This window comes from Lampetra fluviatilis, chromosome 21 (assembly GCF_964198595.1).
Source record: "Lampetra fluviatilis chromosome 21, kcLamFluv1.1, whole genome shotgun sequence".
NCBI lineage: Eukaryota > Metazoa > Chordata > Hyperoartia > Petromyzontiformes > Petromyzontidae > Lampetra > Lampetra fluviatilis.
The window spans coordinates 9,342,855-9,357,645 of NC_136295.1; the positions used below are offsets into that span (position 1 = coordinate 9,342,855).

Below are 14,791 nucleotides of genomic sequence, written 5' to 3' on the forward strand. Positions count from 1 at the left end.
AGAAACCGGGTTGCTACACCAAACCTCCCCTCCCCCCGCGAATAAAACAATCCAAAAACAACGATACAGGGTCAAGTTCCACGTGACAAGGTCGTGCATCAACATCATGGTACAGCCAGCACACGAAATACAAGGCACATAGAATGCATCACATACAACTTGTGTGTGTTTTTTTTTATAACTTCAAGTCCGCAAAGCAGAGCGATAAATTGCACGTGCACTCGAAAGAAATGTTGATGTCCAAAATAGTGATTTATAATTGTGAATAGACTTTAAACGTACACGTCCGTGCAATTCTTATTGTATTTCAAGAAAGCGCAATTTTTTTACGTACAGCACACCGTAGCGTCAGTGCCGGATTAAGCTAGTGCGGGGCCTGTAGCATATGTTATAAAGGGGCCCTAAATGATAATAAAAAACACGTACATATTAATACACTAAATATTTACTTGCATAGTAAAATAATTGTATTTTTTCATTGCTATACAGCCAGATAATACGACAAATCGCTAACCTTAAACACCCAGCCGTTCGTAAAAGTTGAAGGCAGTATAGTACTATAGTAATAGAACAAAAGCAAAATCATTGAACCGGAATTGATGGCTTGAAAGCTTTTAGCGCGGGGCCCTTGAAAGTGCGGGGCCCGTAGCTACTACATATGTAGTACATATGTAGTAGCTACTTTTAGCTACTTTTGCTGCTCGGAAAATCCGGCACTGCGTAGCATCGCCGTTTCAGCGGACGGCGCGCACCAGTACGGAGCCCGGCGGTGGTATGGCGGGGCGGCAAAACCCACCACCAAACTAGGCACCAGGCAGCATCTCCAGAGCGGTGGTCGATAAAAAGTGACGAAGTGGCTCCAGCTATTTTTGCGTCTAATGTAACCCCCCCCCCCTCGTCACCGCTGCCTCGTGCTCCCCTATTTGTTTCCTGCTCCCCCCACCCTCCTCGTCTCCCCCACCGGCTTCACCTAGACGTTCTTCATTCACTCTGCTGACAGTCGGGGGGGGGGGGGTTGTGGGATGAGCACTGAGTCCCGAAGCAATGGCGAGAGCGCCACGTTGACTACATGCACCGGAGCAGAAGTGGCCCCCGGCACTTCTCATGGAACAAAGGCTCCTGCCACGTCGCGCGACGCCGCGGGAGATGGCGCAGCGTGAGATCCCGACGACCCCCGCCGGCTCCATAGATGTGCGGGCGGGAGGGTCGCAGGTCATCGTCGCCATCCTAAAGGTCACGCGGACAATGCGGACAAGTTTATTGCTACCGCGGTGCTTTCTGTTGCAGCGTTAAACGAACAAACGAAAAACATCTAATTGACGTTTAGCTGAATTTCAAAGTTGGGCATGAGCATGTATCTTTGGTAACTAATTGACTGTAGGATTAATCGAGATTAATAATATATTTGTATACTGCATTTACATTAATTGTTTATTTTGTTTGCATGCATACTCGGTATGCTGTTAAACTTCTTATACAAATTTCTACTAATTATCTGTTTGAAAATGATAAGATGCAAAGTCATAACGATCCAATATTTGGCAATTTAATGTCCATTATTATTTTCCCATTTTTACACGTGTTTTTGTGTTTCAGTATTTTCTGGGCGGGATACATTTTAAAGTTGTGATTTAGGACGATTGTTTTAATGTGTGATGTCGGTCTTGAAATAATAGTTTCTTTAGCTAAAATAAATGAATAGATACTGTTTTAAGTATTATTTTAAATATGCACAACTCTATATGTTGAACAAAAAACGTAACACACTTGTCAACACACACTGCCTTAATTATATATCATCAGTAATGTTTCTGGCAATTGCCCTTCTTCATAGTACACAGAGAGGCCAAATACCCAATACTAAGTAGCTACTATTTGCCGATTTAAGAACTGGCAACATTTTTTTAAAACATGTAATTCTCACCAGGCGCCATGGGTTTTAGTGCAGCCTCCAACTACGATTAACTCGATCTCTCTGGACTCTCTGTTCATGTGCCACGAAGAAGGGCCTTTGGCTAAAATGTTGCCCATTTTATATATGGCTATACTTTTTTATTTTAAGGCAGTGATTTGATGAGTGTGTTGAGTTTCTTTCTTAATAGTGCCTGTGCAGTGTGCACTAATGACAATGCAGTATCACCAAATAAAGTGTATTAATTTATAGATTTGTATACGTTTACTGTAACGTACGTATGTATGTAAATGAATGTATTTTAATGTTTCCCATAGACATGTAGGCGTTTATACTGCTTAAATGAATGGGTGCGTTGTATTTCTCATAAACACACCGGTTAAACCCAATGGCAAGCCTTGATTTAACTGCACAGAAGACAAGAAAAAGATTTGCTGTATAGCCTTAACAAACTATTGGGGCAAGTGCTGTTAGCGAACACCTATGAAGGCCAGCAAAGCACACGAGGGGGTGGGTGGCCAGCACCACGCACGTTTGGCCACGTTTGTATCCCCAGTGCTGATGTTTTGCACACACAACGCACCAGGTACTATTTTTAGGCTAAGTCGACCTAGGGGAGGCCCAGGACAAATTCAGATATCCATCACTGCTATTTTATGTTCTCAGGGCAGAGAATTATCAGAGCAAACCCACATTTAATCTTGTTGAGTCATTTTTTGTGTGCACGGTCATTGGTGACCGGGCTGAGTCCATGAACTCCACTGTACACAACACTCGTTGTGCATGGTGGTCACTATCCAAGCACGATGCAGGCTCATCCCTGCTTAGCTTCTACAATCTGATGACATTGGGCAAATTACAGCTGATTTAGTCACAAGCACAGCATACAATATACACGTACAATAAAAACAATTTTCGGCCACAGTAGCTATCACACTGCACGATGGGCCCAGTTCAATGAGTTTGATTTCTGACTTTGAGAAACATCAGTGACGAACGATATCTGAAGTGGTCTTGGGCATCACACCCCCGCCTTCACCACCTCGCACTGATCACCATGGTGAAGTATGGTCAAACTCCGCCCGTAACTTGCAGTGAGTGGATTGATCAAGGGCTATATAATCGATTATAATTTAGCATGTTTGGGTACGTGACTTTGCTGCATCTGGAATGCGTTAGTGTATCTGTTTGTTATGCTACGTATGTGCCTGTAGTCTGGAGACTGGGCTGGCCTTCAGTTGGCTGTGGCCCATCCTTACCTTCTGGAGCTTGGAACTACCCTGGGGCAGGCTCAGAGGCTCCTGGAGGATCACAGTGCATTGCAAGTTAATCTGAAGGTATTCAGTGATGACAAAAACCTGTGGCCAAGTGTAATGCACATATATTTTGGCCTCACCATAGGACCATTATTTATGCGCACGTGGGCGATGCTGCCCTGGTGTAGTGATTAACACACTGGAATTCATCATCAAAACATTTATTTATAATGGAGGAATTCGATGAGCTATAAAGTTCTTTTTCACAGATGTCCAGAGGTCGCTGGTTTGATTCGAGCTCCCGGTGTGGCAGTTGAAAGATGGTCAAGTTTATCAAAATCCCACTTCCCTCTGATAACCTGATGATGGACGCTTGTGTTGCGCCCGAAACGTCGTGATTTATTTTATTTTATACCTACGTGACTTTACCGAAAGAACCAAAGAGAATGGATTCCTGCAGTCACGAAAGCTTCAAATCAAGAATCACCACAGTTAGTTTAACACGTAGGCGGCTTTCGCGACCAATATCATCTATAATATTATTTTTTTTTTACCAAAAACCTATATTATGGATCAACACAGTTAGTCGATCGTTCAGGTCACGTTTGGTGGGGTAAAGTGTGGCTTCCTCCATCTCTTCCAATACATCTGACTATTGTGGAACAGTAGGCCAAATACTCCAGATGAGGCTCTCGAAAGCTCCCTCGAGTGGAAGCCCTTCCACCAGGAGTGTCTGCGAGAAGTCAATCGGAGAGCTGAAGCTTTATTGCTTTACCGTCATGCACGCGTATTCTGACGAGGTGTGGACAACTCCTGCAACGTCTGGGAATGTCATAAAACTTGTGCCAACGATGTAATTAATGTAAGTCAAAATGCTGCTGGCACATTGCATTATGTGTGGACCTGAGGTCAATGAACCCATCATATATCTTCTTTGGTTTCTCTCACAACTCAGCTCCAAATCCAATTTCGTAAAATACTTTAGATGAGGTAAAGTATTTATCATTTGGTAATTAGTAAAACGAGTGCTATTCTTTGCAACTCTGCTGGATTTCACGACTCCCTTCAGGAGGGCCCTGCATTGGAATGTTTGTCCTAAATCCATCCACGAGTGTTTGGCTTCATGAGGAAACTGGACTACCCACAAAAAATGGATCCTCCTGAGAGGATAACATCACTGTCATCTACTGGTTATACCTCACCAACCCCGCACCTACAACACCTGGCAATCCACTGGTGGTCACCCATCCAAGTAGAAATCACACTTAGTTTCCGAGATATATATTAAATCTCATGGAAATATGGCGATTTGGATGCGCTAATTACGCTCGTTTAGTAATTACATGCAACTTTTCGCATGTTAACCGCTGCAGAAATTATTTTTCTCATGACGTGGGCTTCTCGCAATGCGTGTATACACGTTCCTTTGGTGTTTCACTGTCTGACCACTCGCTGCTTCAGGAACGCGAGGCAGAAGTATGGCACCTCCTGGAAGGCGTCGATGTTGAGGCCGGGTCGGAGGGAGGGACAACGCAGACCTCCGATGTCCTGGGCCAATCTTTCAGGCTCGCCTGGGAGCAGCTGAGCACGCTGATGCATAGCAGGCAGGCCCTCCTCCGCCAAGCTGTGGACTTCTTTCAAACGGCTGCCGAGGTTTGGTATTGCAAGACGCGTCCTCGCTCACTCACAGTACTCTGCGATAGCCCTCACGGCATGCTTCCGGACTCGACCGCATGCTGTTCTGCGTGATGTCTGACGTTTCATTCCATGTGCTGGGAGCTTCTTCAGAACTTGACTTGGAATATTTCCAGTGCCTTGAAAAGGTTAATCAAAAGCAACGAATATTCGGCCTCAAATTCGATTTTGCAGAACACTTAAATGTAGTACAGTGTTTAGTATTTGGCCAAACAGTAAAAGTGTGATTCTTTGCTCATCAACCTAATTTCAAGATTGTTTTTTGAGGAGGTTCCCTAGAAGATATTGAGTGTTTGGCTGCATGTGAGAAAAAACCGGAGTACTCAATTGCACACCGGGGCGTGTATACATTCAGCTGCTGAACAATATGCCGGCACATGGAGTGAAACGTCAGACACTGTGCCGAACACACACAGCACAATAGAAACCCACGTGGGAGAACTGCACGGCGCAACCGCGAGGAAGTATCCGGCACTCTGGTGTTGTAACGTGGTGCGTGAAATCCTGTGTGTGGGTACGCTTTCACACGACGTTTTAAAATATTACTTGGATTTTACGCGGAACAGTGGTTTTGTTTCCGAACGTATCAACGCGCATCGCTGTATGATTAACGTTGACGCTCTGCGAATTTATTTCATGAAAACAAGTTTTCAGATAATATAGAACAAGCCAAACAGCTGTTGGAAAAATGCCAACGATCAGAGGATGTGGGTGAACTCAAGGATTATTTGGCGCAGCATGAGCTGATTCAGAAAGGTAAGTCGCAACACGCCTGTCATTTATATCTCTCATGGTTACGATTCCATTCAAGAATCATTAATTTATTTACGTGTTTACAGGTCTTGCATGAACTAATTACACGACCAATTTAATGCGTGAATAAATCGGTTACACTACGCACAATAGAGTAATTGATTTTAACCGATGCATCTATGTATTGTTATGCCCCAAAGGTCACAACGGAACATTTGTACATTTTATTTAATGGGTTCTTGTGATGCCCTCCAGCCACTAGATGCCACTACAATCACCAATATACAAGAGAAAATTACGCGTAAAAATCATGATTAATCCATTGAGTTGTCAGGGCGGGGATTGTTAGACCTCTATCTTTACGCACGTATGAGACTTATTGTGGAAACTGCACGAATGGCGAAAAGGTGGGGTGAACAAATTATAAATTACATTTACAATAAAACCTTGGATTGCGAGTAACTTGGTCTGCGAGTGTTTTGCAAGACGAGCAAATTTTTTTAAAACAAATATTAATTTGATAAACGAGCGACATCTTGCAATACGAGTAGTGGGTGTATACGCCTTGTCTGCCGAGCGTCACGTGACCACAACTGATATACGAGTGCTTTGATATACGAGTGCTTTGGATTACAAACACGTTTGCCGAACGAATTATGCTCGCAATCCAAGATTTTACTGTATAAGTAATTGTCAAAACTAATTTTGCACAGCCACACATAAACATTCTGATACGTTGCATAGGTGGAGCGGTGCTACAGTGCTTGCGTGTACTGACTGGGCTGTAAAAATAAAAAAAACTTTAGTTTCATTTGTAATTTTTTGGTGATTTGTTTACATTTCCTATACTTTGCACTCGTTTTTTATTTGTTTGTTGTCGTAACGTTCTGACCCACCCTGACTTGACATCTGTGACAAAAAAAGAGCTTTATAGCTAATCGGATTCCTCCAATATAAATACATCTATATTCTGATTCCGGAGAACGCAGGGAGCCTAGTTAGATTTGCGGGCCATGGCTAACGTCAATGGCGAGCAACGTCTGATCGAGTTCTCAGTTGTCCTCCCTTCGCTAACTCGCACTGCCTGGCGCCGGGGGGGAAAGTTCACGGTCAAAAGCCTCCACGATCAATACTGCGTAGGGAGCCTTACACTCTGCATTAGATTGACAAATAGGTTGTGAATTATTGTATTATTATAAGTACATACTTGTGCGATCGATAACTCGTAGGCAAAAGCACGGTATTTTAACGCGTGAAATGTGTGTTATTTGGACTAAAATAGAAACGAATCGCAACAATTTGAGGTGAAATGACAATGTAAATAATTGCGAAAGGCTAAAATATGATTAACGTAAAATAGTATGAGGTTAGAAATTAATTAAGGTAATACGATTAGAAAATGTGAACATGAAATGCTATTATGAAGAGGTATACAAACTATTGAATACAGAAGCTGTGATGTTATTTTCGGTAATAAAACCCCTGGGCATGAATGTAGAAATTTTCCTTTACCTCTTGGCTAAATTGGAGGCATTATTGGATTTTCTACAATTCACTGAAATTGATATTTCCATATTAAAAAAAAAATCCACTTTACAATCCCATTAGCATTGCGAATGTTTTCCTACGACGATTAAAAATATACACACAACAAATTGCGGCGACACACGCAAACGCAATACATGACGTGCATAATTTGCACAATGCACGCTTACGGCTGCACGAATGTGCCACGCTTAATGCGAAGTTACGGCTCTCAATTGCTCAGTGACCACGCGGAAACTGGTCGTTTCAATGGGGGGGGGGGATCCAAAAATTCAGATAAGTGACTCGGCAACGGTGAATGTTAAACAAACTTGAAACCAATGTTCTTGGTTCTTTCCGTAAAGTCACGTAGAAGGGAAGTAATATAATAATAAAAATAAAACATTATAAAATAATATAATATTTTTATTATTTTATTACTTCCCTTCTACGTGACTTTACCGAAAGAACCAAGAAGATGAATCCCTGCAGTCACGAAAGCTTTAAATCGAAAAATTGAAACCAATGTTTAATGCTATCTGAATTTTGCCGATCGTGCATTCCGCTCTGTCAAGCTTATCACGCGCTGTGTATATGAGGAAAGGCTGCGACATCCATCACTTGATTGTGCTCATTTTTTTTTACCAACGTTTATTGACTTGACTACACAAATGTAAAAGTGAGGCTGAACCTTTACCAGGATGGTCTCATCCCTCCGCAGCGCTCCCCCCGCCCCCCACCTAAAACTACAGGACTTAGAATCTCAATTTCGGAGCTTTCGTGACTGCAGGAATTATTCTTTGGTTCTTTCGGTAAAGTCACGTATAAAGATAAAATAAATAATAGCATACTACGACGTTTCGATTGCAACACAAGCAATCTTCATCAGGTATAAAAAAAATAGCAACAAAAATCTAACCAGAAAACTATAGACAGACATACAAGCAGACAGACATCACAAAGACACAGAGAGAGAGAGAGAACACGTATCAGCAGGACTTAAGTTCTCTCCGTATGGCTCTCTGCCGAAAATGTCACAGCTTTAATTTGTGCGGTGGCAACTGGACATCTGTGGAGAAGAGCTTTACAGCTCATCGTATTCCTCCAGTATAAATACATATTATGATTGTCCAGCCTCATCCAACATTTGCAGACAGATTGCACGTAAAATTATCTTTGCAAATTAAAGTAAGTAGGGCAGAACCTTCAGCAGGGGGTAGATGGATCAGCCAGCCTCCTCCAGCCTCCCCCTTCCCACTGATTCTACAGGGCTGGTGTGGTTGCTGTGATTTGCTTACCTTTCCTATACTCTTCTTGGTTCTTTCGGTAAAGTCACGTAGAAGGGAAATAATAAAAGAATAAAAATGAAACATAATACTGTAAAATACAATTATCACGACGTTTCGGCCACAACGCAAGCAGCCGTCCTCAGGTGAAGAACAGGTCTGTCGGAAAGACGCTGTTTTCAGACGCTGTCTTTCCGACAGACCTGTTCTTCACCTGAGGACGGCTGCTTGCGTTGTGGCCGAAACGTTGTGAGAATTGTATTTTACTATGTTTGATTTTTATTATTTTATTAGTTCCCTTCTACGTGACTTTACCGAAAGAACCAAGAAGATGAATCCCTGCAGTCACGAAAGCTTTAAATCGAAATTTTCCTATACTCTGCACTCCCCTTGTGTTTTTTGTATTATTTGCAGTTGTAACGTTTTGATGCGCCCCGACCGGGCATCTGTGAAAAAGAGCTTCATAGCTTCTAGATTTGAAGCTTTCGTGACTGCAAGGATTCATATTCTTAGGTTTTTTCGGTAAAGTCACGTAGCTTCATAGCTCATCGGATTCCTCCGGTATAAAAACATATTCTCATTCTGATCCGTGTGACGCTCACCTCCCGGCCCATTCCCGACCGCCTGCCCGCCCATCGACCCGCTTGCCCTCCTGCCTTCCAGTCCTAGCGGCGGCGTCTGCACGTGTGACATCCCAGTGTGCGGCCCTTGTGGAAGAGCTGCAGGCGTTCAGGCATCGCTGCCCAAGCATTGCCAGCGAGAGCTGCTACCGGCGAGGCTTGCGCAGAGGCCGCATGAGGCTGGAGACACTCATGGAGATGCTGCAGGAGCGATGCCATCACCTGGAGCCACAGCTGGAGCAACAACGGGCAGAGCTTTCCGTCGCTGTTCCGATTTACTGCTGGGACCAGGAAATGGATAAGGTGCTACGGTGTTCGCAAATACTGTCATCGGGTTGTCGTGATGTACCGTACGTAGCCAACCGTGCTAATTGGAGGCGAGTGATGTGCAAGCGCGACAATGTATCCCACGATGTAAGGTCCATGATAACCTTATCCGTTTTACAACAAGTATAACCCGTAAAAACAAAGTTTTTCACTATAAATCCTTTATATGCGTGGCGGCTAGAGTCCTCTCGTCCTCTGGCTTGAGATGGCTGCCACCTATGGGTCAGATGATTGCATTGCACCATTAAGCAATTGGTAATTAAATATAATATTTTTGTCCTAAAAAGTGTAACATTTTGGAATGTTTTTTTTCAGGAACATTAATTGTCACGCACAACGAGTCTGTGTGGAAAATGTTAGCTCGATTGGATCACGGGAAGTGGGTTAAAAAACGACCGAAAGATTTGCACGGTCGTAAGCAAGCAAGCGAACTTAATATAAAGGATTTAAAAATAGCATGATTTCGAAATTATATTGTGGTCATCGCAGCTAGTTTTTATTTTTGCTGACAATATGTACGAAACAACACACTCGTCCATTAAAGTTGTAAATTGCTTGCTCATGCCACGGCTGGCAGAATGGACCTCCACTTACAGGGAGCTCTGGAGAGCACCTCGGGTGGATATTTATGGCCAACTCCTGAGTGCTAGCCAGACGTTTTTAGAAGAAAAAAATAAGCAACTGCCATCCAAATAATTTACTGCTTTGAAAAATGTTTTGTGTCCAATTAATTGACAGCATGGTAATTAAATGATGGAATCATTTCTTAGTTCGGTTCATTACTTCTTGTGCAACTGACAAGATCTACCCTTATTAGCATTCATATATTTGTTTAACAGTGATGAGAATAATTATGGCGAGCAGTTATTTTATAAAAAACGGTTGAAGAACATTGAAAGGATTTTTTATCTGCACTCAAGCAAACAAAAACCCCCCAAAAATGTGAAATTATATCGAAAAGTTACGGCTGAAACCGATCTCGAGATTGTAGTTATATCGTGAAATATGACATCGTTATCACATTGTAGAAACATGCATTGAGATTATTTAGATTAATTTGGTGCTATCAATGTCCAAATGATGGGCCACTTTGTTGAGCTATGATTTGCGACCAGGTCGCGTCTGAAAGATACATTAATACCCCAGTGCGCTCTGCCTAGTAGCATGGGGATGGTTTAATTTTAATTTTATGCGTTTGGGTGATTTGTTTACCTTTATTGTACTTTGCACTAATATAATATTTTTGTACTGTTTGTTATATTGTAACGTTCTTACCCGCCCCTACTGAACGTGTGAAACAGAGTATTATAGCTCATCGGATTCCTCCAGTATGAATACATATTCAGATTGTGATTCTGTATTGTGAAAGTTTGTATCGCAGCGACGCTGGTGATGGTTCACACCTACAGTGACGTCACAATTTGGGATTGTGGACACTGATCAAGAACGCACATTTTTTGGGGGGCTTATTTTACCGTCTTGTTTGTTTCGTCGGTCATTGTTTTCTGCTATAATTTTGTGCATTTTTTTCCTGTTCCGTTGGCGTAAATGTAGCGTGAAGCACATTATTTGAATTACATTTGCATTTAAAAGGCTTCATATATTTTCTCACACACGAGTCAATCCGTATATCATGAGTGTGACATATATTTAAACGATCATTATATTCCTAAGTGAATATTGTGCGTAGCACTTTTATTTACTATTGCATTATCATAAATACGTTTTGTAATCTCGATGTGATGTGTATGATTACTTCACGTATGTAATGTGTTTCATTATAATTTGGTTAGATGTTTTTATTCTCATTAAAATTACCCAGTGGTTTAGAGATCACGGAGAGCGCTATTTGCAATTGGAAGACGTTGGTTCCTGCCTGATGTTTTTATTCTTATTAAGATGACCCAGTGGTTTAGAGATCACGGAGAGTGCTATTTGCAATTGGAAGACGTTGGTTCCTGCCTGCAAGAAAACGAAACACTCCTCGAACTCTACGAGGATTTCAACGATAAAGCGAAGGTAACAAATTGAAGTCTAAAGAAATACATGAATTACGTATTTTTTTGCAAACAGCTTTGAGAGAAAATACAGGTAGGTTTTGATGGTCGTGTTGTCAAAGTTGTGGATTTGTCCATGCTTTAGAGGGGGGTCGGGTCCACTACTGATATCCCAGATTTTAATGTAGGTTTCGGCCACACATGATTAAGCCGGGTTCTCATGTGTAGCGAGTTGATGGTTTCACCCCAGTTACAAATTTATTTGCGCACAAAAACAAAAATTGCATTAAACGTGTTTTTCCCCCATAAAATGTGGATGCATTGCATTTTCAAGAATAAAACTAAATTTGACTTGAATCAGGCATTCCTTTTGTACCATGGTGTGTGGTAGTGTGCTAGGTGTGTGGATAAAGATGAGCATTTAAAGGAGTGATGCACTGCTCTGAGTGGTTCGAATGGATAGTTTGTCTCACGACACAACACGAATGGCAGAATTGGAATATGCAGAATATCACATCCCTGCAAGATAGGTCAGCAACAGAGAGTCAAATTCAGAGAGTCCAAAGCGTCAGTTAGTGATGGGCACGCGGTTAGGCTAACAGTCCAATCACAGATGTGCAGGTACACCCGCAGATACCAGGAGTGAAGGCACCAGTTGAGAACTGTGCAGTCTCTATGTCCTGCGTCGATGCCTCCTCCCTTGCAGGCCACTGATGCGAGCTTCTTCAAAAGCTTTCGGGCCATTGCGACGAATGCACTGCCATTTCGAACATGATGCTACGGGGGGGGGGGGTGCAAGAGGTGCCATTTCGACATGATCACATGGCTCGAGAATTTGCGGTGTATGCCAATGGTGCCCGTGTGTTGCCAGGAGGTGGCAGAGGAGGTTCAGAGCCTGCTGCATCAGGCGGAGGAGATGATGGCACGAGAGGGCTTCTCGGAGGAGCAGGCGGTGTCACAGCGTGCCCAGGGCATCCGTTCCCTCTGCCAGGAGTTCTGGAGGCTGATGGCACAACGGAGGACTGCCCTACACCAAGCACACGCCTTCTTTTGTGCTGCCAATCAGGTTTTTATCATCATGATCATCATAATCATTTGATGCCATTTTCATCAGTGATAACACCGGTCAACACACTTTTACTGGCATAAGGTATTCCAACGGTTTTAAGGTAATTTTGGGGTGCCGATTCCAAATCTGACATCAGTTTTTGTCTATCACATCAGGTTTTTGAGATATCAAATATTGCATTTTCAATAACAACTGCAGAAGAAAGATATTAAATAAATGTGGATATCTACATAAAATGATATTATAAACACACTATCCTAAAAATACAGCACCAGATTTTAACACTAAAGCAGTCACTGACTCGCAACAACTTGCAATCATAAGTGACAGAGTTAATTTCGGGTAAAATCAATGAAAATGGGGTATGCCGATAGCATAAAAATGAGATGGGATAAAGCAAATCTGAGATCAGATTTGGAATCAGCACCCTGAAATTAGTCTAAAACAGCTGCAAAAGTCCAGGCCAGAAAAAACTGTTTTTTTTGTTGACCAGTGTAATCATTACCATCATCATAACTTCTAGATTTGAAGTTTTCGTGACTGCAAGGATTCATACTCTTTGGTTTTTTCGGTAAAGTCACGTAGGTAAAAAATAAAATAAAATAAATGAAAACAACTAAATTAAATCACGACGTTTCGGGCGCAACACAAGCGTCCGTCATCAGGTGGGAAAGCGTGGCCTGCTGATGATGCAGACTGTTTTGTCTGCATCAGCAGTAGGCCACGCTTTCCCACCTGATGACGGACGCTTGTGTTGCGCCCGAAACGTCGTGATTTAATTTAGTTGTTTTCATTTATTTTATTTAGTTTTTACGTACGTGATTTTACCGAAAAAAAGAGCATCATCATAACTATCACCGTTATCATCATCCTCGCTGTCATCCTGATTATTATTGGCATTATCAACATGATCACCAGCATCATTTTCATTATCGCCATCATATTATCACCATCATATTCATAACTAACATAATCATCATCATTTGGATAATCGTCATCCTCGTTGTCATCATCCTCACATCGTGATAAATGCTTAACCCTCTGCTAGATTTAAATTATCGGATGAACAGGCTGTATCCATTAGTCTCATGCCATTGCAGCCCTTATCACACAACACATTTGCCCATTTCGACCCTGATGTGATCTTATATTGCCTGCTATCCCCTGTTGGCCTCTGTTGGCTCGTTTTAATTAACACAATCAAATTAATCAATGACACCTGCATTTATTTGCTACTCCCCATACATTACACAAATCACAGAGCTATTCCACTGCCTGCAGGTTAAGTAATTATTTTGGCAGTCACTTAAAACATTTACATTTGTTTAGTTCTTTATTGACCAGATTCATTTAAAGCTATTTTGTTCAGGGTATGTCATTAAAGGTGCTCAGGCTTTGTTACAATCTTAAAAAGGAAAAACAAATAATTCTGACCCAGTTTTACAATTGCATTTGAATTGTTTTCATTATAATAAAAATCATCATCATCATCAGCCATGGCCTATCCACTGTTAGATGAAGACTTACCCAAGCTGTCACCATTTTTTACAATCCTGCAATGGGATAATACACTTAATATCTGCGCATAAGCTGATTTAATCGCTCCATCTCCGCGGCTGATGTTACTCTCGGACGCATTTCCACTCATTGGCTGCCGCTACCCTCCATTATTCTTGAGCATCGGCCATCATTGGCTTCCCGCGACGCGTCCTGCCCAAGCCACTTAATTGTTTAATGCATTTTAATTAGTTTTGGTTTTATTTTACATCCCTATTTAATTCATGCTTTACCCGTCAGGGGGGGGGGGTTATAGGAATGCATGATTAAGTGAGCCACTTGATTGGGCAGCAGCGTGGGCCGTCATAGACGCAGTCTGTTTAAGCGGTGAGTCTCCGGGGATTACGTTTTGGGACAAATGAACAGAAGGACAAGGGGTAGCTGTGAAACGAACTCCTCTGATGAATGCAAATCGAGCCAGCGGATAAGGGACGAGCACGTGCATTATCTTCTTTTCCTGCAAAATTTGCACGGGAAGAGTCCGTAGTAAGTAAATGCAAAGAGCAATTTGATTTGTTCTCCCAAAAGCACTCCTCTCTGTCTCTCTGTTAGCGAACTGCTACCTCCAGTAACCAACTCGTATTAATAATACACGATGATCCATCATAGAGGTTTTTGGGTTAGATCGTGTAAATATATAAATGTGTCGTTAAACCCGCCACCTCCCGACACAGCCACTTAGTAAGGTTTGTCACGTAAACAAAACATGTCATTTCGTTACTAGTACAGCACACCGGCGTGTTGGAGAACAAACCCACAACAGTTACAATTCGAGTTCGACGTTTTGCCAGTAAT

At 42.2% G+C, this 14,791-nt stretch overlaps 1 protein-coding gene across 1 annotated transcript in view; it reads left to right on the top strand.

Moving 5' to 3' along the window:
* Positions 1-1,104: 1,104 nt before the first annotated feature.
* The window catches only part of SPEG (striated muscle enriched protein kinase), a 43,381-nt gene continuing 29,694 nt past the window's right edge, over positions 1,105-14,791 (top strand). The window contains exons 1-7 of the mRNA XM_078865761.1: positions 1,105-1,233; positions 3,127-3,249; positions 4,630-4,821; positions 5,511-5,619; positions 9,090-9,349; positions 11,273-11,392; positions 12,242-12,436. Coding sequence (XP_078721887.1) covers positions 1,105-1,233; positions 3,127-3,249; positions 4,630-4,821; positions 5,511-5,619; positions 9,090-9,349; positions 11,273-11,392; positions 12,242-12,436 — 1,128 coding nt within the window. The remainder of the gene's footprint in view (positions 1,234-3,126; positions 3,250-4,629; positions 4,822-5,510; positions 5,620-9,089; positions 9,350-11,272; positions 11,393-12,241; positions 12,437-14,791) is intronic.